At 37.6% G+C, this 22633-nt stretch overlaps 1 protein-coding gene and 1 long non-coding RNA gene across 4 annotated transcripts in view; one reads left to right on the top strand and one right to left on the bottom strand.

Moving 5' to 3' along the window:
- The window catches only part of LOC147842240 (uncharacterized), a 1176585-nt gene that overhangs the window by 452499 nt on the left and 701453 nt on the right, over positions 1-22633 (bottom strand). The window lies entirely within an intron of this gene.
- The window catches only part of tmtops2b (teleost multiple tissue opsin 2b), a 126789-nt gene that overhangs the window by 26191 nt on the left and 77965 nt on the right, over positions 1-22633 (top strand). The window contains exon 1 of one of the 3 annotated variants that reach the window (XM_087265852.1): positions 20213-21065. The exons of 1 other annotated variant lie outside the window; for it this stretch is intronic. Coding sequence is in view for 1 of the 2 variants with exons in the window: in NM_001282373.1 (NP_001269302.1) it covers positions 20735-21065 (331 nt within the window). In the remaining variant the exon portion in view is untranslated. 3 annotated transcript variants of the gene reach the window in all.

Raw genomic sequence — 22633 nt, 5'->3', positions numbered from 1 at the left:
AACAAACAAATTTAATTTAATGATGTTTAACTTAATTTGTTTGTTTAAATTCAGCCCAAATAAATTATTTACAACCACTTAACGTAAAAAAATTAGTAAATCCAATGACTCATCTTTAAATAATTTTTTTCAGTGTACTGTACAATCAAACTAATTAATTCACTGAGGATTTTTGGTGAGCCAAACAGCTGCACAAAGCTTCCTAACATATATTTGTGAAAAAAGGAATACAAATTTTATTTTATGAATGATAAAGTGTGTTTTTAAAGTAGAAGCATGATATTCAAATGAACCAGAGTTCCTTCATTCTTTATTTACCTTCTGCAACCGCTGGGCCTTTTACGCAATTATGCATGATGCTATCTTAGCTGAATCTTCTGTTGCCAAATCACGCCACATCCCAGAAGACATTGACACTGCGCCCTGACCATTCATATAACAATGCTCTTGGATTCAGCAGAGGTAAAAATAAGGCATCCAATAACAAGTAAAGGGCAAACCTAATTTAAATATGTCTAGATCTTTCCTGATAGTGGGAACGAGGTTTTATCAAGCCGCGTTCCCTGATAAGAGGCATTTTGTTGATTACAAGCTTTAAAGATACATTAGGCTGCACATGAAGATGATTAATTGACAAATAATTGAACAAGAGCAAACTCAACTGGGTGCTCAGCCAGACAATATATATGCAAATATACATGAATATATAACAATCATATACATACCAATCAAAGAACTCAATTAATAAAGGCATCTTGTGTTATATTACCGCTGTTCTACTTAAACTATAATTTATGCTTTCCCCTAACAGCCTTTTTAGTAAAATGCATGATGTCATCGTTCCTGTATTGATATAGTTGCTAAAGTTGCCAATTGATTGGCCATACTGCAAATTTTTAGGGTTGAATAAAGAACATCTTGGTTGGACTGAAAACCAATCACTCTGATTGTTTCATAAAGGGCCAGTAACTATTGGTGAGTGAAATCTGTGCAGAAATCTTCCCGATTGTCACTATGGCTAGCATTCAGCTGGTGGATCAGGGCTGTTTACATAGAAACAAAATATCTATATTCCCTCCATTTAGGGAATAAGGGTTGCATACAGTTCCATAAATATTGAGACATGGACACAATTCTACTATTTTTGCCTTTATACACTAAGGCCGTACTCACACTAGGTACAGTTGCCTCGAACCGGGCCAAAGCACGCTTGTCCCCCCTCCCGTCTCCCCCGACGGCCCGCGCTCACACCATATCGGGCCTCGGCACGCTTACGTCAATCGCTGCTGCGCTGTTCAGAAGCGCTCTCTATGGCAAGCCTTTTTAGCATTTAAATCTTTGTTCTGACTCCATAAATATATTTCGAGATATCTCTAATTATATTTTGACTAGTCATAATTATAATTCGACTAGTCAGAATAACAATTAGAGATATCTGCAATTACAATTGTACTAGTACGAAATCAGATTGGAGATATCTGCAAACATATTATGACTAGTCCTATTCCTCCATTGACTTCCATTGAAAAATATTTGCAGATATCTCTAAATGAGTTTTGACTAGTCACAATTGTAATTAGAGATATCTCTGAGTTTTTACTAGTCATAATACATTTGGAGATGTCTTTAATTCATCATATTTAGAGATATTTACAAATATATTTGAAGATATCTCTAATTAATTTACTAATAGTCGAATTACAGTTGTAGATATCTTGAATTGGATTTTTGACGAGTCAAAACTCATTTAGAGATATCTGCAAATATTTTTCAATGGAAGTCAATGGAGGAATATGACTAGTCATAATATATTTGCAGATATCTCCAATCTGATTTCGTACTAGTACAATTGTAATTGCAGATATCTCTAATTGTCATTCTGACTAGTCGAATTATAATTATGACTAGTTAAAATATAATTAGAGATATCTCGAAATATATTTATGGATAGTCAGAACAATGTTTAAATGCTAAAACGGCTTGCCATACGCTCTCACTCAGCAGCACAGTGGAGATTTCTCTAGTTATATCGTGTCAGTCGTTTGATATGCCATCAAATATTTCGCCAAACAGTCCTTAGGGATGCGGGGACACGCAGTCAGATATTTCGCCGAACAGATCCGCCACTTTTGGAGCTCATAAACAATCATAAAGCTCTTGTGCTGCAGGAATGAGGAGGTCTGCTGAAGGCGCGCAGCTGTCGTGCTGTGAGGAGTTTGCGTCTTTAATAAACTACGGCAGTTTGAGTTCCCTGAACAGTAAGAATGATTAATAAATCCATATCAAACAGTCCCTTAAAAGTCACGTCTCGCTTTCGGTTTCGGGCTTTGGCGCGTTTTGTACTCACACACAAGCGTACAAAGCCCAAGTGTACCGCGCTCAGGCAAACCTCTCCCAACCGGGCCAGGGCCGGCCAAGTGAACCGTGCTTGAGCGCGATTCAGCGCACTCACACTTCTCAAACGATCCGGGAAACGGGCCTGGGCACGGTACGGATGGCATAGTGTGAGTAGGCCCTAACACAATGGATTGAACTGAAATGAAACGAACAAGATGTGCTTTGACCACAGACTGTCAGCTTTAATTTGAAGGTATTTACATCCAAATCAGGTGGACGGTGTAGGAATTACAACAGTTTGCATATGTGCCTCCCACTTGTTAAGGGTCCAAAAGTAATTGGACAATTGGCTTCTAAGATGTTCCATGGCCAGGCATGTGTTTTGTCCTCATTATCCCAACTACAATGAGCAGATAAAAGGTACAGAGTGTGCTATTTGCATTTGCAATCTGTTACTGTCAACTGTCAAGATAAGATCCAAAGAGCTGTTACTATAAGTCAAGCAAGCCATCATTAGGCTAAAAAAACAAAACAAACCCATCAGAGAGATAGCAAAAACAACAGGCTTGGCCAAAACAACTGTTTGGAACATTCTTATAAAGACAGAACGCACCAGGGACTCAGCAACACCAAAAGACTGTGAAGTCCATGGAAACAACTGTGGTGGACGATCAAAGGATCCTTTTCTCCGGTGAAGAAAACACCCTTCACAACAGTTGACCAGATCAAGAACACTCTCCAAGAGGTTGGTGTATGAGTGTCAAAATCAACAATCAAGAGAAGACTACTATAGAGTGAATACAGAAGGTTTACCACAAGATGTAAACTATTAGTGAGCCTCAAAAATAGGAAAACGCAGGAAACGCAGGGTCATGCGTTAATTTTGCTGCGGTGCAAAGTTCAAGCTTGGTGAAGTCTGACCTGCGAAATCGCGTCACTTGACTGAGTGAGACCAATCGAGGATCAAAACATGACCTCTCTGGACAGAAATTTAAAACATGGACCAATCGCTCGCTTTATTCAATGTCGAATAATCTTGTTTAATCCCGCCCCTTTTTGCAGCGCCGTACGACAGAATTTCGCACACACAAACTCTAGTTTGACCGCAGCTTTACCTGTAGGTTTCAAACGAGCCTGAAGGACTCAATTAGTTTAATCAGGTGTGTTTAATTAGGGTTGAAACTAAACTGTGCAGACCTCCGGCTCTCCAGGAAGCTTCTGAGGTGAAAGACATTTATTATATAAGAAAAGGAACCACAATGGCTTCTCCTGCACCAGCAAATTAAGTTTTTCTTTTAGATATATGGCGCCAGTTTATCAAGAAGTGACAATTGTGTTCTCTTCCCATTGGATGGAAACATAACTACTGTCACAGGCATTACTGGAGTGTGTTGACATCCCAGAGTGCATCACTGTCTCATTATTTTGTGCACATGGATTGTACACGGCCATCCACATGATCAAAAAGAAAATGAAAATATTATCATTGGGTGATTTTTTTTCCATTCTAGTTCCAACAGTGGACAGGGGTCTTCATAGACTCTCTGACTGGTCTGTAGTTATACACTGTGTTGCAACACATTCCTCCAATAAACAACAGTAAAGTTTTGTCTGTGCAGTAGTAGTCTATCAGTTGGCTCAGAGCAAAATGGATGACCTCCATTGCCCTTTTGCATCAATTAGCCTTAGGCCCAAAGCACTCATGTTATTGTTTGCCCTTCCATGATCCATTGTTGTTACATTCTCACAAACGCTTACTGGGAGCAACCCATAAGCTTTGACATTTCAGAGAGACTCCGATCCAGATGCTTGTCATAACAATTTCTTTCTTGTCAAAGTCACTTAAATCTTTATCCTGGCCCTTTTTCTCTACATCCAAGATGACGATAACAAAAACTGATTGTTTGCTTACCATCTAATCTTCCCAAACCGAAACATGTGGCCTTTTTAGGGGATTTTAAACAATATTATTTTTATCTATGGCTGGTTAAAATGTTTTAGGTCAATAAATGCTGGTAAACATTTAAAAGTTTAGAACTAGTTTACCCAAAAATTGTAACAATTACTCACCCTCGAGACATTCCAATCCCCTGAGACAATCAGAATACAATTTACGATATTTTAGGTGAAATCTGAACGCTTACTCATCCACCATAATCAGTTCCTGACTTATTCAAAGTCCAGAAACGTGATTGTGCACAATATACTGACACTGAGAGGAGAAAACTGTCGAATAACATTGTTGCTTGTTTGTTTTCTGTGGAACAAATACATTCTTGTGGCTTTATAGTTTATCAGTTGAACCACTAAAGTCATACAGTCTGTTCCCAGAGTTCACTAAGCTGATGTTTGATTAAAGGTGCAGTAGGTGATCTGCCAAAAAGCTAACCGCTTAGCATATTATCTTTGGACGGCAGGGAGGGACTGTGTTTCAAAGCCACACCCCCTGAAATCGTGAGCGTGTGCAACAGCTGACAGACAACCCACTAGTTCAGGTCATTCGCCAGTTAGTTAGTGCCAGCACCGTGCAGGATTTACATTTATTATACTTAGCCACACTTACATGCTATTTCAGAGCGAATATTCAGAGAAGCATGGTAACCAGTATAGGAAGGCTATCATTGTTCAAAAATGACCCAATGTGAATATTAAAGCAACTTCAGCTCAGTAAAGCAGGTTAGGCGGAATAGCGCTATTTATTGATGTTTTGTTGTTAAACTAAATATAAATCTACATTATAGATGCTGTCAAAGAACCTTATGAAACTGAAAATAATCACATCAATCTTTCACCAGGAGATTTCAGTGGCTGAACAACACGTCTGTGCATATAAGTCATTCATAACAAAACACAATCTAACATAAAATAGTTTCAAAACAGAACATTACCTCTCTAACAGTAATACTTCAGCCATGGTGTCGTCCTTCCTCCAGCGTGCTAAAGTAACTCCAATATTGATTCAGGTATTTAAAAGTTTCAATTCAGCATTTGATTTCTCCCGGTCCGTCTTGTGACCGCGCGGCCGCTTTAAGAGCGAATTATACCCGCGCCTGGCTCTACAGTAATCGGCCCAGGCTCGGCTGTCCTTCGGCGCCTCCAGCTCCAACTCGGCATCTGCGAGCGGCCCGCAGCTCGCTCGCGCACATGCGTTTGTGATGCAGACGGGCACGCGCTAATGTCGGATCTGCGTGAACACAGAAGTCGGAATCTACATTTGCTGACAGACAGTCTGACATGCTTATCGGAATTATGGGAGATGTCGGTCCGACTCTATTTAATTGGATAAACATTTATTAGTTTTTTGCTTTACCCAGAATAAAAAATACATATAAACACATTTAGATTATTTACTGTAATCATTACTATTGGACTGTGAAGAGACTTTCAACCAGCACAACAAAAAAATGTTTCTGAAGACAATCACCTACTGCACCTTTAAGTAAAAGTGTGTTTGGCATGCTGTCCTAGGGGAGAGGCCTGAGGTCTGAAGATCCGCAAGCCCATTACTCCTTCTGTTTAGACAGGAGGGAGAGAGGGGAGTTTAAGCTCAGGTAGGTCTTGAGATCTTCCCTATTGAAATAAGAAGGAATAGAAGGAGTCAGTGTGGAAGGGGGTTTCATTGAAGAAAACGAGGATGACTAAGGTAAGGATGGCAGATTATTTATATGCATTTCAATACTTCTGATTGGTTGGTTAGTGATTGATGATGCAAGACCAGCCGTGGTCAATCATAAGCACCAGATCCTCTGAAAATTTATTTATAAAACTTCACTTAGAGGATGGTATTTTGATATTATTTGGATTAACTGAGTCAAAATTAGCTATTTATGAAGGATGAGGGAGCTCCCAGATTTCATTTATAATATTTTCATTTGTATTCCTAAGATGAACAAAAGCTTGAGGGCTCTATTTTGACGGCGCAGAGCGCAAAACACAAGGCGCAAACGCTTTCAGGGCGTGTCAGAACGTGTTTTTGCTAATTTAAGGACGGGAAATCTGCCTTGCGCCAAGGCTCATGGTCTAAAAGGGTTTAGTTTATTAGAGTCTCATCTCCCATTCTCTTTAAGACCCAGCTGCGTCGCGCCAAGAGCGCATTCACTATTTACAGGACGCAAAGTAAGTCTAAGTGGAAAAAATGAGCATTTCACAAGCAAACAGTTAACAGTTATTTAACAGAAAACTGTTAAACAGAGCATCTACTGTGTGAGAATGAGAGATAAATGATCTACTTTCACTTTTGCTCTTGGATAGGGAAACCTTTAGGCACAGACATCAATTAGCCTATAAATAATTAATTTCGTTTGTTAAGCGCAGAGATTTGTTTCAAAACTATTTCTAAATTCAGTTCTAATTTCTAGCAAACGAATAAATGATCAATAATGACCAAGTGTGGTCAAAATACTGAGTTATTTCCAAATACACCTGCCATGCCCCATATGGTCTTAAACCTGACAGGTGGGCAAATCTAAGCTTGTTTTTAATAAAACAAATATAAATATGGATATAATAAATGATACTGCTAATAATAATACCATTATAAAAAAGCAAATTGTTATGAATGAACTGAAAAAGCCTCCCGAGATGAAGAAGACATGAAAGCAGTGATTTTTCATATTCATGTAGGCTAGAAAATAATTTGTTTTGTAATATTTTAATCCTTTATATTTATATCCTATATCTATTCTTATTATATCCTATATATATCCTTAATATTAAAATTTTTTCATATGTAAAGATATTTGCCTATTGCTCTCTTGTGTGTATTAAGCAGTGTGTAAGCGAGGCGCAACTCTGCGCCGGAGTTTAGACCGGGTTAGTTTTGGTCTAATGAAAAATCTATTATAGTTTCTCAAAATAGCGATGCGCCAGCGGTCCATCCAGAACGCCTTCCTTTTTAGACGAGAACGCCTATGGGCATAAAAATAATGCATTTGCTATTTAAACAGCGTAGCGCAACGCCTCAAAACCAAAAGACTATTGCGCCACGCCTTGCGCCACACTGCGCCGGGTGCATGATAGGGCCCTGAGGGTTTGGAATGACACAAGGGTGAGTAATTAATTACAGAATATTCATTTTTGGGTGAACTAACCCTTTAATACTGCACCGTCAGATGGTGCATACTGTGATAATAAATAATTACTCATTCTCATAAATGGTCAACATAAACTCTGATTCCCTGAGGATTTATATCACATATCTTCCATTCTCTTAACTGTATGTGAGAAACAGCAACACATAAAATGCTTTATATTTTAAGGGATGAAAGATAGACTCTTAAAACTTGAGTATTCTGCTCACCATACTCGGCTTAAAGGCTTTATTTGAAAAGCCAATTCAAAGGCAGTTATTCATTTTCTCTAGGAAAACGAATAAGGTGGCTTTACATTTATAAAGGGACATTGCGAGTAAAACCACGAAAATGTTGACACAACTGAGTGGTCAACACTCTATATATATGCAAATATCAGTTGAAAGCAACATCGAATATACATGTTTTCAATTATTTTTATAAGGCGAACAGGACCATGAGTTCTTGATGGCATATGTATGTTGTTTCTGTGTTTTAAAGCACAGAACCTGAATTACAAACAGTTGGAGAATAAAGCAGAATGACAATAATTCTCCCATAGAGCAAGATCAACAACCTATGACAAGCTGCAACACTGTTCATTAAAATTGATTCATTTATGACGTCATATATTCTTCATAACTAGGATGAGCTGTAATGTTTTGAATGTATAAGGTTTAACGAAGGGCTGCCCATTGAGGATTAATAAAAGTGAATTAGCCTCCACACATAAAGAAACAAATATGATGGTGTACATAAATGAAAAGATAATTCATAAATGTCTGTTATACACACATTTGTTGTCAAGTTAATTAATTACTTTGATGTTGTTTAGATATTATATCATAAATACAGATCAATTTTACTCAAAGTCCCTTTAAGACAAGTCATTTCACTTGGCGGCCATCTTTGAAATGCCTCTAGAGCAGTATGCTTGGGAATTCTGTCTGAATGGAGAAACATCAAATTCTTCAAAACTGCTTGCCAAGCTTATGATTACATTACATATTAGGAATCACCAATAAAACGTTCTAATCCCACAAAATTCGAGGCCCTCCCCTGGAGTATCGTCAGTCTATATAGGATTCTGTACTAGAAGGCGGGCTTTTTTTTTATATTGTAGCCTTCGATTATTTGCTCCTGTACTAGAAGGTGGGCTTAATTTGCAATATAGTGATCGATAATTGGCTCCTGTACTAGAAGGTGGGCTTAATTCGCAATATAGTGATCGATGATTGGCTCCTATACTAGAAGGTGGGCTTTATTCGCAATATAGTGATCGATGATTGGCTCCTGTACTAGAAGACAGGCTTTATTCGCCATATTGACTGTTACTTTTCCCCATTCAAAATAATACGAGTGACATGTCTTGTGTATTCTATTGTCTTTGCTTTTACTGCAACGTAATGCAACAGAGTTTTGGAGTTTATTTACGACTTGGTGAGACAGGCAATGGTCAAAACAGGAGCAAATTGTATCATGGAGACGATCCAAAATCATAGTCGTGGTCACAGGTAGGGATGGCTGATGTGAAGCTGATGTTACAACACAGTGTTGCCGAAGTGAGAGTGTTTCACAACACTGCACCAAAGCATGAGCCGAAACAATCTCCAGGCAATGGTAAAAGAAAACTCGTTACAAGAACAGAGTATTAAAAACTAACATTTAGAGGTGCATCTCCCTGGATTCAACCTATTATCTCAACATTTTAGTCAAGAACTCTTATCGCTACATCACTTGAAACCTCAACTCTACAATGTGGGATTTAATGCTTCAATTTGCTTAACTGTTTCTTTGCTGAAGCTGTTCCGGAGCAATACATAAAATGACCAATAGGTGTCACTGTAAAGTGTGGTTTTGAATATATATATATATATATATATATATATATATATAATTTTTTGTTTTGGGCTGCTGTTACATTAAGAACTTTGCTTGAAAAGTTTATTCATTACAGCAACCAGGCTAAGCAAAAAGAAAAAAGCAATAAAATTAAGTGAAGCACAACTTGAGATGAAATAATATACTTCACTGATGTTGACCAATGTTTAATCCATCATTAGAAGTAACGCAATAACATGCATGCACACGCCAAAATTTTTTAAAGGTTTTTAAGCTAAACTAATTCTATGGTTCAACTTCTGCTCACAAAGACATCAATAATCAGCGTATAAACCTCAACAACAGTGACAATAAACAAAGTGAACAAAAGTCACAAACATCACAAAAAAGGATATTAACAGTGACAAAATCAACAATGTCGACATAAACAGCAGAATCAACAGCAAATAATGAAAACTGCAGCATAAATAAGCTATAGAATGTATTCATACTGCAATGCATGCTCGGATTTGTGCACTTTGCCACACCTAGCAACTGTATGGTGTAGGCCAGATCTGGGCCAAAATAAAAGCAAATTGTGGCCCAAAAGAGGGTCAGCTCTTGTTTATTTGGTTGAATCCTGGCTAATATGTGGTATTGCTTTGGCTTATTTGTGGTCCAGATCTGACAAACACGAGTGGACTGACCTAGAGCCATCATTCCATACAGTATGTGATCCAGATGTTAGAGTCTGGTGTGGGCCGGTTCTGGGCGAAAATAAAAGCAAACTGTGGTTCATCTGGTTAAACTTTGGCTGATATGTGATATTGCTATGGCTTAATTGTGTCCCAGATCTGGCAAACAGGAGCTGAACACCCAAGTGCCATCATTCCATGCCGTATGTGGGCCGGATTTAAGTGTCTTTTGTGATTTGAGCCACATGAATTTTGCTGGGAATAATTCTGTGAAGGATTTTTACAGAGTACGAGTTGTGTGTTTTTTGCAACATTAACTCATTTGACTGTATATCTTTACCGCAATACAGATACTCAAATAAATGTCAACCTGAGGTGCAGAGCCATGAATCACCAAATAACTATTTTCAAAAAATCATTTGCTTTTGTGTTTACCTTTATAACATGAATGGCTTTGTGTATCTGTATTTATATATGTTTATTTTTTCCAGCATGCAGCATATTTCCTCCCATCTATGACAGTGGAAGTGCAAGCATTTCGTATCTTAGTCTTTTCTAGTCTTTAGCTGGTTATTGTGACAACAACAACTTTAGCATGCTTTTCTAATGACAACAGAAACACCCGGAGGGTCAGAATGCATATTTCTGCTTATAGAGGAGTATATCTTCATATTCAAAACACACTTAAGTATGACAAATAACCCAAGGGTTATCCTCTTTCTCATTCACTGACAGCTAAGTGGAATGCTGAATGGATAAGTAGGTTAAAATGTTTCCATCTGGTAATCTTTGCAGAAGCCTTTAGTCGCCAGTCAGCCATAGCCATTTAGACGTGTTATTATGATTTCCGACAATCTGAGCTCCCCAGAGGATGAAACATGTGAACAGAAGTAGTGACATTAGTTCCCTACTGTTTGCATATTTCTTTTTCTCGGCTTTGATCCTACAATTGTTGACATTCTTCTGGCAGATTCTATTAAAGTGATGTACTGTAACCGAGACGTAACAACAAGAAATAACAGTACATCATGTGCCTAGAGCTTCTATTAGCATTTTTTAAATATTATGTGCAAATAAATTACAAATAAATGGCGTAAATCTGTACATGTTTGCTTGAATATTATTAACAGACAAGATTCTAAACCCTTATATGACAAATCTCCATATCATTACCAGCTGTTCTCATATTTTGTCACATGACAATCATCAGACTGAGGTTATTTGGGGTTTTACCCTTAGTTAACTAGTAAACAGTTTGTATAGACATTTATATGCCTACAAATCTACAGTATTTTTACTAACACACAGGTTTTTCACACCAATCACAATACTATTCAATAACTAAGGTTGATTGGTGGTTTCACTGTGGGGCTGTTTACACCTGGTTACTTCATGTACAAACAACAAGTGTAAATGAAGATGGGTGAACCACTTTAGGAGGTGATCTTGGGCGCAAAATGCATCTGGTTGTTTAAGCCACATTATGTAAATTTTACTTCTCCCTTGTGATCGGCTAAATAAAACAGCACTAATGCAAAATGCAAGTCTGTAGCCTATATAAAACAAAATTTGTATGCCGAATAAGACATATATTATGCATTTCTCATTCATTTTCTTGTGGGCTTAGTCCCTTTTTTAATCCGGGGTCACCACAGCGGAATGAACCGCCAACTTATCCAGCAAGTTTTTACTTCCAGCCGCAACCCATCTCTGGGAAACATCTACACACACTCATACACTACGGACAATTTAGCCTACCCAATTCACTTGTACCACATGTCTTTGGACTGTGGGGGAAACCGGAGCACCCGGAGGAAACCCATGCAAAGGCAGGGAGAACATGCAAACTCCACACAGAAACGCCAACTGAGCCGAGGTTCGAACCAGTGACCTTCTTGCTGTGAGGCGACAGCACTACCTACTGCGCCACTGCCTCGCCATCATGCATTTCTGTAAAATAAAAATCAAATAAGCATCAGATACCCAACATTGTCAGCTGACATAACTGTTGGGGATTTGAAGATTGGAATAATTTTGCAGGTAGCAAAAAATTCCTGCCCAGATTTGGCATAAAGCTGGCATTTATCTTGCTCTGGCAAACAGCATGTGTTGTGAAGTGGCACCGTCTTTAAGACAGCACAGAATTCTTGGGCCAGATGTGAAGTGAAGTATTTGGCTCAGATGCTAATATTGATATGTGGGCCATGTAAGTTTGGCCTGTCTTGACCCACATTTAAAATACATTATTATACATAATTATTTTCAAATAATGAAAAAATATTGGAGAAAAAGCACACCCATAAGGCACGTAAAGCTTAATGCTTCATGGGTTTAGCAATTGCAGACATGACACACCAACATATCTGGCCCAGTTCAGCCTCAGTTATGGGTTATTAACTTGGCCCATATATGGTCCATGTTTGGTCCTGGTCTGAAAGCTGAAACTTGGTCTAGTCATGTACCGTAATTCACTGCAGCATGTGAGCCAAGCAAAAGCTGATTATGTGGGCCAGAGCTGGGCCAGAGATATTTTTCTATGTGGGTTCTGATTAGTAGCCACATTTTGGCCCAAATGTGGCCTCAATATGGCTCTGCTGCCATGTTGCCGGCACTGACATGCATAATGTCAGCCGAATGTGGGCCATGCATGGCAATTCATGCATGACGGCAAACTACATTTGGGCCAATGGACGGAAGGTGAGTGAGATCAGTGTAGCAATTGGTCTCATTGTTTAGTTAACATTAGGCTGGTTTAATGCTCAGTTTTTGGGGTTTCTGGTTAAAGTATAAACTTATAGCTGAGAATTGGCACCAATAGCAAATCTGTTTTGGCCAAGCTAAGGGCCAGTTAAGAGTGATAAATTGGCTGAGATTCAGGCCGGTTATGGCCCATGTGTGGCCCTCGTCTTTAATCCAGTTATGGCCCACTTCAGGACCGCCATTCTTTGCGGTACTTGGGCCAAGGGAAAAGTTATTATGTGGCTTGGAGCTGGGCCAGAAAACATTTGCTATGTGGGAAGTTAACCATATTAACCCCACCATTTAACCAGAAACCGAGCCAAAACCCAGCCTAATATTACATAAACAATGTGACCAATCGCTACACTGATTTGGGACACACACCTCCCATCCACAACTGGCCCAAATGAGGTTTGCAGTCATGCATGCAGTGCCATTATTGCCCGCAAGACCCACATTTAACACGACAGCAGTTCCATAATGCGGCCACATTTGGGCCAAGTTTGTTTGCTATGTGGGTTACAGATGAGAATCGTTAACAACAATAAACCTGTTTTGGGATACTTCAGGGCTGGTTAAGGGTGATAAATTGGCTGAGAATCAGGACGGTTATGACCCATGTGTGGCCCTTATCTTTAATCCAGTTATGGGTCATTTCAGGGTCGTCATTTTTGGTGGTACTTTGTCCAAGGAAATACTTATTGTGTGGCCCGGAGCTGGGCCAGAAAACATTTGCTATTAAAGAGAACCTGTTATTCCCCTTTAAACAAGGTGTAAAATAATAATTATATATATATATATATATATATATATATATATATATATATATATATATATATATATATATATATATATATATATATAATAAAACACAAATGTAATGAGTCGGGTACTATAAAGCTAAGGATCTACTTGCAATTTATTAAACAGAATGGTCAACAGGCAAGGTTAAACACATGGACAGATGGAAGCATGAAGATTATATGGAGAATGGTCAGTATAACCGGTGAATGGTCGGGACAGGCAGAAAAACAGCATTAACAGTCAAAAACACAGCAAGGCAAAACAAAGAAGCACTTTATAATGTTTAAAGATTAACAAGACTCAGCAAGGGTGTACGTGTGTGTGTGCTGTGTTTATAGTCCATCTGATTAGTCCTGAACAGCTTCAGCTGTGTGCATTTGCAATCAAGGGGAATCCGGGCCAGGTGTGTGAGTGAAGTGCATGATGGGATTGTAGTTCATTAAAGTGGCAGATTTGTAGTTCTCCAGCGATCTGCAAATGCTAGATCACTGGTGATCATGACAACATAACTGGTGTATCTTGCTACTATTCTGTGGTACTGACATGTTTTTGTTTGCCACTGGAAGTTATGTTTATTTAACACAACTCATACATTTAATTTAGTCTAGGACTAGCCTTAAGCCTTGTCTCTAAAATTAGGCAATAGTGTCTTGCCATATCCACTGCAGCTTTCAGTGTTAAATCACAGTGCATTTGCATTTTTTGAGAAAGACTCTTATTATCAATTCCAAACATCTGAAATCTGGAACCGCAATACTCAGCTCATAACTTGTATAGCTTTCTACCCTTTGAAAGCAAGCACATTTGAATATGACATTTCATTGTGGCACAACATAGTAATCATTGCATTGATAGTTGCAGCTTTATCCTCCCCAAAGATAAATAACTGAAAGTTTGGTCTCCAGGCCCATTCAGTAATCAAAGCACTGCTTGGACATCCACACTATCTAAAGCTAGTTTGCTTGCAGTCTGGTACCATTGCTTCCAGTCAGGTTATTCCTTTAGCTTTGAAAAATTCTGTTACTCTGGAGATACACATTTTGCCATCCACTCAATTAAGTCAAGAGTCATTATAAATTATTCTAATTTTTTTTCCAACTCTGGCAGTCATCAGATAGAGAGTACTGCACTACTTCAAACTAAATCGCTACTTGCCACAGCCATGACATTAGATTAAAAAAATGCTCAAAACAGTAATAAAATATACAGTAACATTACAGTTATTCTGGTTTTATTAAGTGAATCAACTTGTTAGTGCAAGAAATATTGACAACAGCCTCTTTCACACACTGTTGCTAGTAAATAGCCATACAATGACCAGAATACGTTTACCAGTAAATTAACATATGTGCTCTGCACACACCCAGTGATGTTCTGTCACATTTCTGGAAAAGCACTATTCACACATCCATTACAAAATAGTTAATTCTGACATCACTAAGCAGAAATGACTCTAAATGGCTGTGCTTGAATTTGTAAACATTAAGGGGCTCAGTCTTTTTGTTGATGGTTTCATTATTTTTTTTTGGGTAATACTCTACAATAACAGTACATGAATAAAGATGTATTAATATGTAAACTCAACATTAGTTTATTATGAATTAATAATGAGTTAAGGTATGCACTAAGCATGAATTAACTTTAACTTCAACATGAGTCACATGAGTTCATATGGCTACCTTAATTACTTGTTAGTACTTGTTGTTAATTAATGTATTAATTAACTTTTAAGTTTAAGCTAAATGTAACCAACATGAACTCATGAGCTGTTAATGTAAAGTTATGTCATGACTTTACTTGAAGGGGCACATCACTATTAACTCATCCTTAACTACTCATGAACTCCTGTTCACGTTGATGTTGACGGATCACTTTTCTGTTGTTATTCAGTGTAAACTCACTAGTTGGACGTGCATAAGGAGTTCATGAGTAGTTAAGAATGGGTTTATGATGATGTGCCCCTCAAAGTAAAGTCACAACATAATTATACAGTAACATATTATGAGTTCATTATGGTTAAATTAAGCATAAACTAATGTGGTAATTCATACATTAATTAATAAACAATCATGGGTAACACTTTATAATAACTACACACTAAGAATCATTTACTAAGCATTAGTATCTAGTGAATTCATTATTTGTTAAGCATTAACTCTACATTAATAAGTGTTAGTGAGCAGTTTATAACTGCAGCTACAAATATTCTTGACTTATAAGCACCAATATAATGTGTTTTATATTGTATTTTCATACTTAGTTAATGATTTATATTTCATTACTAAATTAAGTATTGCAATATTTACAAACCAGGTGTATTTAAGAGTTGTTGAGGGCTTTTTGAATCGTTCAAAATGAGTTAGTAAATGATTAATAAACTATTGAAATCAATGTTTATATGTCTTATTATTCTGGCATATACTAATAGTCAACTAATATGTTAATAAATGCTTTATTAACTCAACTTCATGCAGTTTTGTGACCTAATCTAAAGTGAGGACTATTTATGCTTTATAAATCACTTATAAATGACTATTAAAGGCTAAGAATCGAATGAACAATAATCTTTGCAATCTTTTCTAAAAAGTAAAATGACTGTAAAGATTAAACAATGCCAAATAACAGGAGTGTCAAAATATGACATAAAACTGGATAAAACAACAACAATACAATAATTTAACATTATAATAAGATGCAATGTTTAAACTCTAGTGATTTTATTTTAGATCAGGTTGCAAACAATTATTTTTCATTTGAAGTACAGTTTCATTTGTGTATCTTTAATTGAATAGGTATGAATAATGTCATTTTTCCTGTTTAGAATTTAACTGAGCTTTTAATTGTCATTTATAAGGGGTTTATAAAGCATAAATAGTCCTCACTTTAGATTAGGTCACAAAACTAGATGAAGTTGAGTTTATAGAGCATTTATTAATAAGCATAGTAATCATAAATATATGCCTGTATAATAAGACATGTAAACGTTGATTTCAGTATTTTATTAATCATTTTGAATGATCCTAAAAACCCTCAACTACTCTTAAATGCAACTGGTTTTTAAATAATGCGATACTTAATTCAGTAATGAAAAATAAATCATTAACTAAGTATGAAAGTACACTCATTAAACACATTATATAGCTGCTTATAAGTCAAGAATAGAGAATTTGTAGCTGCAGTTATAAACTGCTTACTAACGTTTATTAATGTAAAGTTAATGCTTAACAGATAATGAATTCACTATTTGCTAATGCTTAATAAATGATTTATAGTGTGTAGTTATTATAAAGTGTTACCCAATCATGTACTAACAAGTAATTAAGGTAGCCATATGAACTCATGTGACTCATGTTAATTTATGATTAGTGCATACCTTAACTCATCATTAATTCATAATAAACTGTTTAGTTTACATACAGTATTAATACATCAATATTCATGCACTGTTATTGTAAAGTGTTACCATTTTTTCTTCTTCTAATTTTCACATTCATGCAGCTACCTTAGGACGTACTCACACTATGTACAGTTTGCTTGAACCGGGCCAAAGCACACTTGTCCCCCCTTCCGTCTCCCCCGACAGCCCGCACTCACATTACATTCGGGCCTGGGCACGCTTACTTCATCGATGATGCACTGTTCAGTAAGCGTTTTCGCTCAGCACAGTGGAGATTGCTTTAGTTATAGTTTGTTTAGGGTGCGGTGACACGCAGTCAAATACTTAGCCGAACAGATCAGCCACTTTTGACGCTTGTAAACAATCATAAAGTCCTTGTGCTGCAGGAATTAGGAGGCTTTCTGAAGGCGCAGCTGTCGCGCAGTGGGGGGTTTGCGTCTTTAATAAACTACGACAGTTTGCGTTCATTGAACGGTAAGAATGATTAATAAATCCAAATGAAACAGTCCCTTAAAAGTCACGTCTTGCTTTCAGTTTCGGGCTTAGGTGCATTTTGCACTCACACTCAAGCGTACTGCGCCAAAGCCCAAGTGAACCGCACTCAGGATTCATTTGCTGAGCCTGTTTTAGAGCACTCACACTTCTCAAACAATCCAAGAAATGGGCCTGGGCACGGTTCGGATAGCATAGTGTGAGTAGGCCCTTAGTCACAGACATAACCCAAAATACTTAGCTATAGGATAATAGCATCTGAAAGCAGATGGTGCTACCTGCAGCTAAAAAAACACTTATGCTAACACACATTTTGGATTCTCAGGGCAATTCTGCAGACACTTGTTTTGAAAAACTCTGATGAAGAGATGAGGAAGGAATATTTTTGAATGTCGAGAGATACCCAAGAATGTGCTGCAGCTTGTAAGACCCTGTTCGAAATCAAGAGCTACTGGTGTTGTAGCAAAATCTGACTCCCTGGTTGGCAAATTGCACTCCCCTTCACATGCATTCGAGCACACAGTTGAATGAAGCAATTACAGTTAAACTCACAGTGGTTAAACTGAAGCATTTTATTTGTCCCAGAGTTGGCACTAAGAAAGAACACAGGAGCATTGTCTGATTAACAAGCATCGGTAAATGTGGTTTGACAAGGCTTTCGTTTTTGGCATCAGCATCAGAGTCTTTTGATTGGCCCAGAGTAGACATCCGGCAATTTTCCTTTTGTATGCACACAAAGAAGAGTTCCGGCCATTTGCTGGTGATGTTATGTTACAACTTCTGTTTTTTTTTAAATTATTTTTTTAAAAGAGTCTATTCACACATGATCTTTTTACAACAATTTACTGGTAATTTTCCAGAAAAGTCAAAAAATGAAAGAGGCTAACACACTGTAAAACCCAACAGTCAACTTTATTAAACGAAATGAGTGTAGTTAACTCAAAATTTACTGAAAGTTATTCTACTCATTTGAAGAGAGTTTTAAACTCAGTGTTAAAGGTGATGAGTTCATTAAATACCTTATTACTTCAACTTAAATGGAGTGAGTTCACTGTACTCATATAGATTGGTTTGTAGTAATCGTTTTCCTCAAAGGGTTTAAGCTGCCTTAACTTATTGGGTTTTACGCAACGCAATCTCACGGCAATTCTTGACTTTTTAATTCATATGAATTCTAATTCATACAGTTTAATATGATTTGCTCATCACTGAATGACAGCTAGGGTTAGGGGTGGGGTAGGGTTGGGTGCCACGCCTCCTTTTTTAAAATGTAAATTTTCGTACAACTTAGCTCATACAAATTCGAACGAATTAGCCACTAAACTGACAAAACGTAAAATACTTACGTTTCCTCGTGAGATCAGGCTGGTTTTACAGTACTCAGTTTGGTTTGAGTTCTCTTCATTTATTGAGTTTTACTGTGCTCAAATTGCTTCATTTACTCAAATGGATTAAGTTCACAGTACATTATTGGGATTAGTTTTTGCACTTAAATGCTTGTTGGTTTGCTCAAATGGTTTGAGTTACCTTGCTTTTGGGGTTTTACACTGTATGATCAATTTAAATACACAGAGTCATCGTACAACAATGTATGGCAATATGACAAATATTCCCATAAAATGTAGGGAAACATGAATCTTTCTAACTGAGATGCTGCATGTAAATATACCTTTTATTTAGGTTACATCATTCAGGATAACCACATGTTCAGTTGAGTTTAGCTTCTTGCACAGGCCAATTATTTCACACCATAAGACCTCAATATAATAACACAAGTCAAATGTATTAATTTTTTTTGTACCTTTGGGCATGTTTTGACTCTCAAAGTTTTGTCACATAAAAACGAGAGAGTTATGCATTACCAAGGGACACTATTTCAGCTAGAAATCATCTAAAATGTACATTTCTGAGGGGAAAACATCCCCTACATGTACTTTAAGTGAATTAGCAGCATATTTCCACATAGCAAAATTTCTCTGGCCCAGCTCTGGCCCATACAATCAGGTTTTGCTTGGCCCACATGCCGCAGTGAATTACGGTACATGACTTGTCCAAATCTGGCTTCCAGACAAGGGTCAAACACAGACCATATCTGGGCCAAGTCTCAGCCAAGTTAATAACTCATAACTGGGCCTGAACTGGGCCAGATAGGTTGGTGTGTCACGATTGCAATGAAATTGATAAACCCATGGAGTGATGCGATTTAGGCACACTATGGGCACGCTTTTTCTCAAAGTGACCTGATTGGTAGAATTTTTTTTCTTTACTCAAAAATGATTTTAGTGTATTTTAAATGTGGGTCAAGACTGGCCAAACTCACATGGCCCACTTATCAAATTTTTAAATCTGGGCCAAATACTAAATTTTTTATCTGGCCCAAATCTTGTGTGCCGCCTTAAAAACGGTGCCACCTCTGCCAAACCCGGGCCATGTTTGCCAGTGCCGGATGAATGCCTGCTGTGCCAGCTTTTTGCCAAATCTGGGCCAGAATTCTTTGCTACTAGGGTTGTTATGGGGGTGAACTAAATGACTTTAAGAGCTTAGTTTGGATTGTTTATTTTAAACGCAAAATGGCAGGTTTATGTAGTTCAGTGGTGTCCAGACTTGCTCCTGAGAGTTTAGCTCCATCCCTAATCAAACTCACCTGAACCAGTTAATCAAGCTTTTACTAGATATACTCCTGGCAGGTGTGTTGAACGTTGGAGCTAAACTCAGCAGGACATATCGGCTCTCCAGGACCAAGTTTGAACATCCCTGATGTAGTTGATCGTTCCCCGCATGCTTTCAATGACAAAGTCCACGCAGCTCTTTCGTGACGTCAAGATGCCTTTATAGTACACGCCTGTTGCGCGTCCGGCAATTCGTCAGGAATACTGAAGGACGCGTTCGTGCTTTGCACAGGTGGGACTGAGACATAATTTTTACATTTTGGCGGTAGAATGCATCAATGTGTCGACAGATGAAGAAGCACTTTGAACGGAGATCAATTTATCAACAATTGTTATGGCTATACTGCTGTGACGCGCGCTCAGTACTCGAGCTGAAAATGACCCAAAAAGTCTAATGGAATGGATACCGCGAGGCTTAATGAAAGGAGCTCCCTTATTGATATCCACACAGTATTCAAGTTAGATAACTAGTTTGAGCATCTGTCATATCCAACAGTTTGGAGTGGTTTTAAAGTGAAGTGCGCTGTCATTGAGAATCACCATCACCATCATCTGTGAATCATGATGCTGATGCGCCGGAGAGCGCTGAGGTGTTTACTGGAGGAGAGCAACAGTTAAATTCGTGCTTCTTACTTCGAGAAATCCAGCAGACTCGAACGAACTTTTTTAGCTATGTTTTTCGAGCAGGCCGATTTAAACTACAGCTTCAACATGAGCGAGGAAGACCGCTTAACTCTTTTGGACGAGGACTGGAGCGACTCGCCGATGGAGACGCTCTCTCGCGCGGGCTTCATCGCGCTCTCTGTGTTCCTGGGATTCATCATGACTTTCGGCTTTTTTAATAACCTCGTAGTATTAGTGCTTTTCTGTAAGTTTAAGACGCTGAGGACGCCGGTTAACATGCTGCTTCTTAACATCAGCATCAGTGACATGTTGGTGTGTATGTTCGGGACGACCCTGAGCTTCGCGTCCAGTGTGCGGGGAAGGTGGCTGCTCGGGCGACACGGCTGCATGTGGTACGGCTTCATCAACTCCTGCTTCGGTACGTAATCAGACGTCATTAACCAAATGCTTTTAGAAAGTTTAATTCACAACCATTTACTGAATCACAAGAACACTATTTTTTTGCCCCTATTTGTGACCCATTTTTTTTATTTAAAATGTAGATATACAAATCATCTAAACGCAAAATAAATAAGCTTTCCATTGTATGTTTTGGTTGGATACAATAGGCTACTTGTGAAGTCCAAAAATCTGAGTGTGCAAAAAAATCGAAACAATAAGGTAAAATTGCATTTAAATCTGTCTAAATGTAGTGCTTAGTAAAAATGTTTTGATATATTTACCATAGGAAATGTACAAACTAAGGCCTACCTAGAACGCATTTGTTTTAAAAGATGTCTAATAGATGTCCAATAGACGTCTTAACGTCGCCTTGACTAAAACAAGGCTAAATTTGAGCTATCTAGTAATCAAATTAACAGAAATGAATGACTACACATATAAAGTCTGTCTATTTGACCACTAGTCTCGTTTGGGTTATGTCTATTAGATTTTCACTGACAGCCCAAGTTTAGCTTTGTTTATAAGCAATGCTGTCTACGTTTAGATGTCTATTAGACGTCAATTAAACACTTGTTTGCTGTTTATCCTCATGGAATCGGATCTTTAATAATGTTTACAGATATTCAATAATTTTGGCAAAAGAAAAATCTATATTTTGACACATTAACAATTATTTTCTGGCTATTGTCAAAATATTCTTGTTTAACACAATACTAGTTTTGTTTTCTATGGTCAAATATCAAATGACAACAATCATTGAAAAATCAAATGCAAGATTTTTTTTCAGATCACTTTTATACATGGATGGAGATTTTTATACAACTTCATTAAGCTATTTGACATACTATGTAATGTTTTTTCTACATCTGAGCTTATCTTCATATTTTGGCAGTCTTATTACAAATCACACTGTGCAACATGGATCTAATTAACCTTACTTTGAAATGCACTGTATGATAATGATGATGATGATGATGATGATGATGATGATGACGACATCTGTTGAATTTTACGATGCTAGTAAAGAATAAAACATCAGCATGTGCTAGTGGTAAGCGGATAGAGCAAGACAAGTCCCACTTTGGTAACAGCTAGAGGGCACTGGGCATTTTGAACAAGCAAGATCTCTAATTCCACAAGATTTCTTACCACACAAACAGTTATTTATTTTAGTTACTTATTGTATTTCAGTTTTACTGCCATGTTGAAAAAAAAAATACCAAATTGGCTTGTCAGTAAAGATACAGTAAGTTGTAGCAGCAAACGCATTGTAAGATGATCATCTCAATAACTTTCTTCTGAGGCAGCCCCAAAACATACAATGTACAATTAACCTGTTTTTTACAGTTAAATTCTTTATCTTGACTGGAAAATGTTTGTCATCTATGCAAATATTTTCATTCTGCATAAAGACTTGCATTGACAGCGAGCTCTTTGAAATGGAGCTCTAAAAATAAAAATGAATTCTGTCATCGTTTACTCACTCTTGACTTGTTCCAAACAAGTTAGATTTTTTTTCTCTGTTGAACACAGAAGATATTTTGA

Source organism: Danio rerio, chromosome 9 (assembly GCF_052040795.2).
Source record: "Danio rerio strain M-AB ecotype USA chromosome 9, GRCz13ab, whole genome shotgun sequence".
Lineage (NCBI taxonomy): Eukaryota > Metazoa > Chordata > Actinopteri > Cypriniformes > Danionidae > Danio > Danio rerio.
The sequence above is the reverse complement of the archived record's forward strand: the minus strand, read 5'-3'. Positions and strand labels throughout refer to the sequence as shown.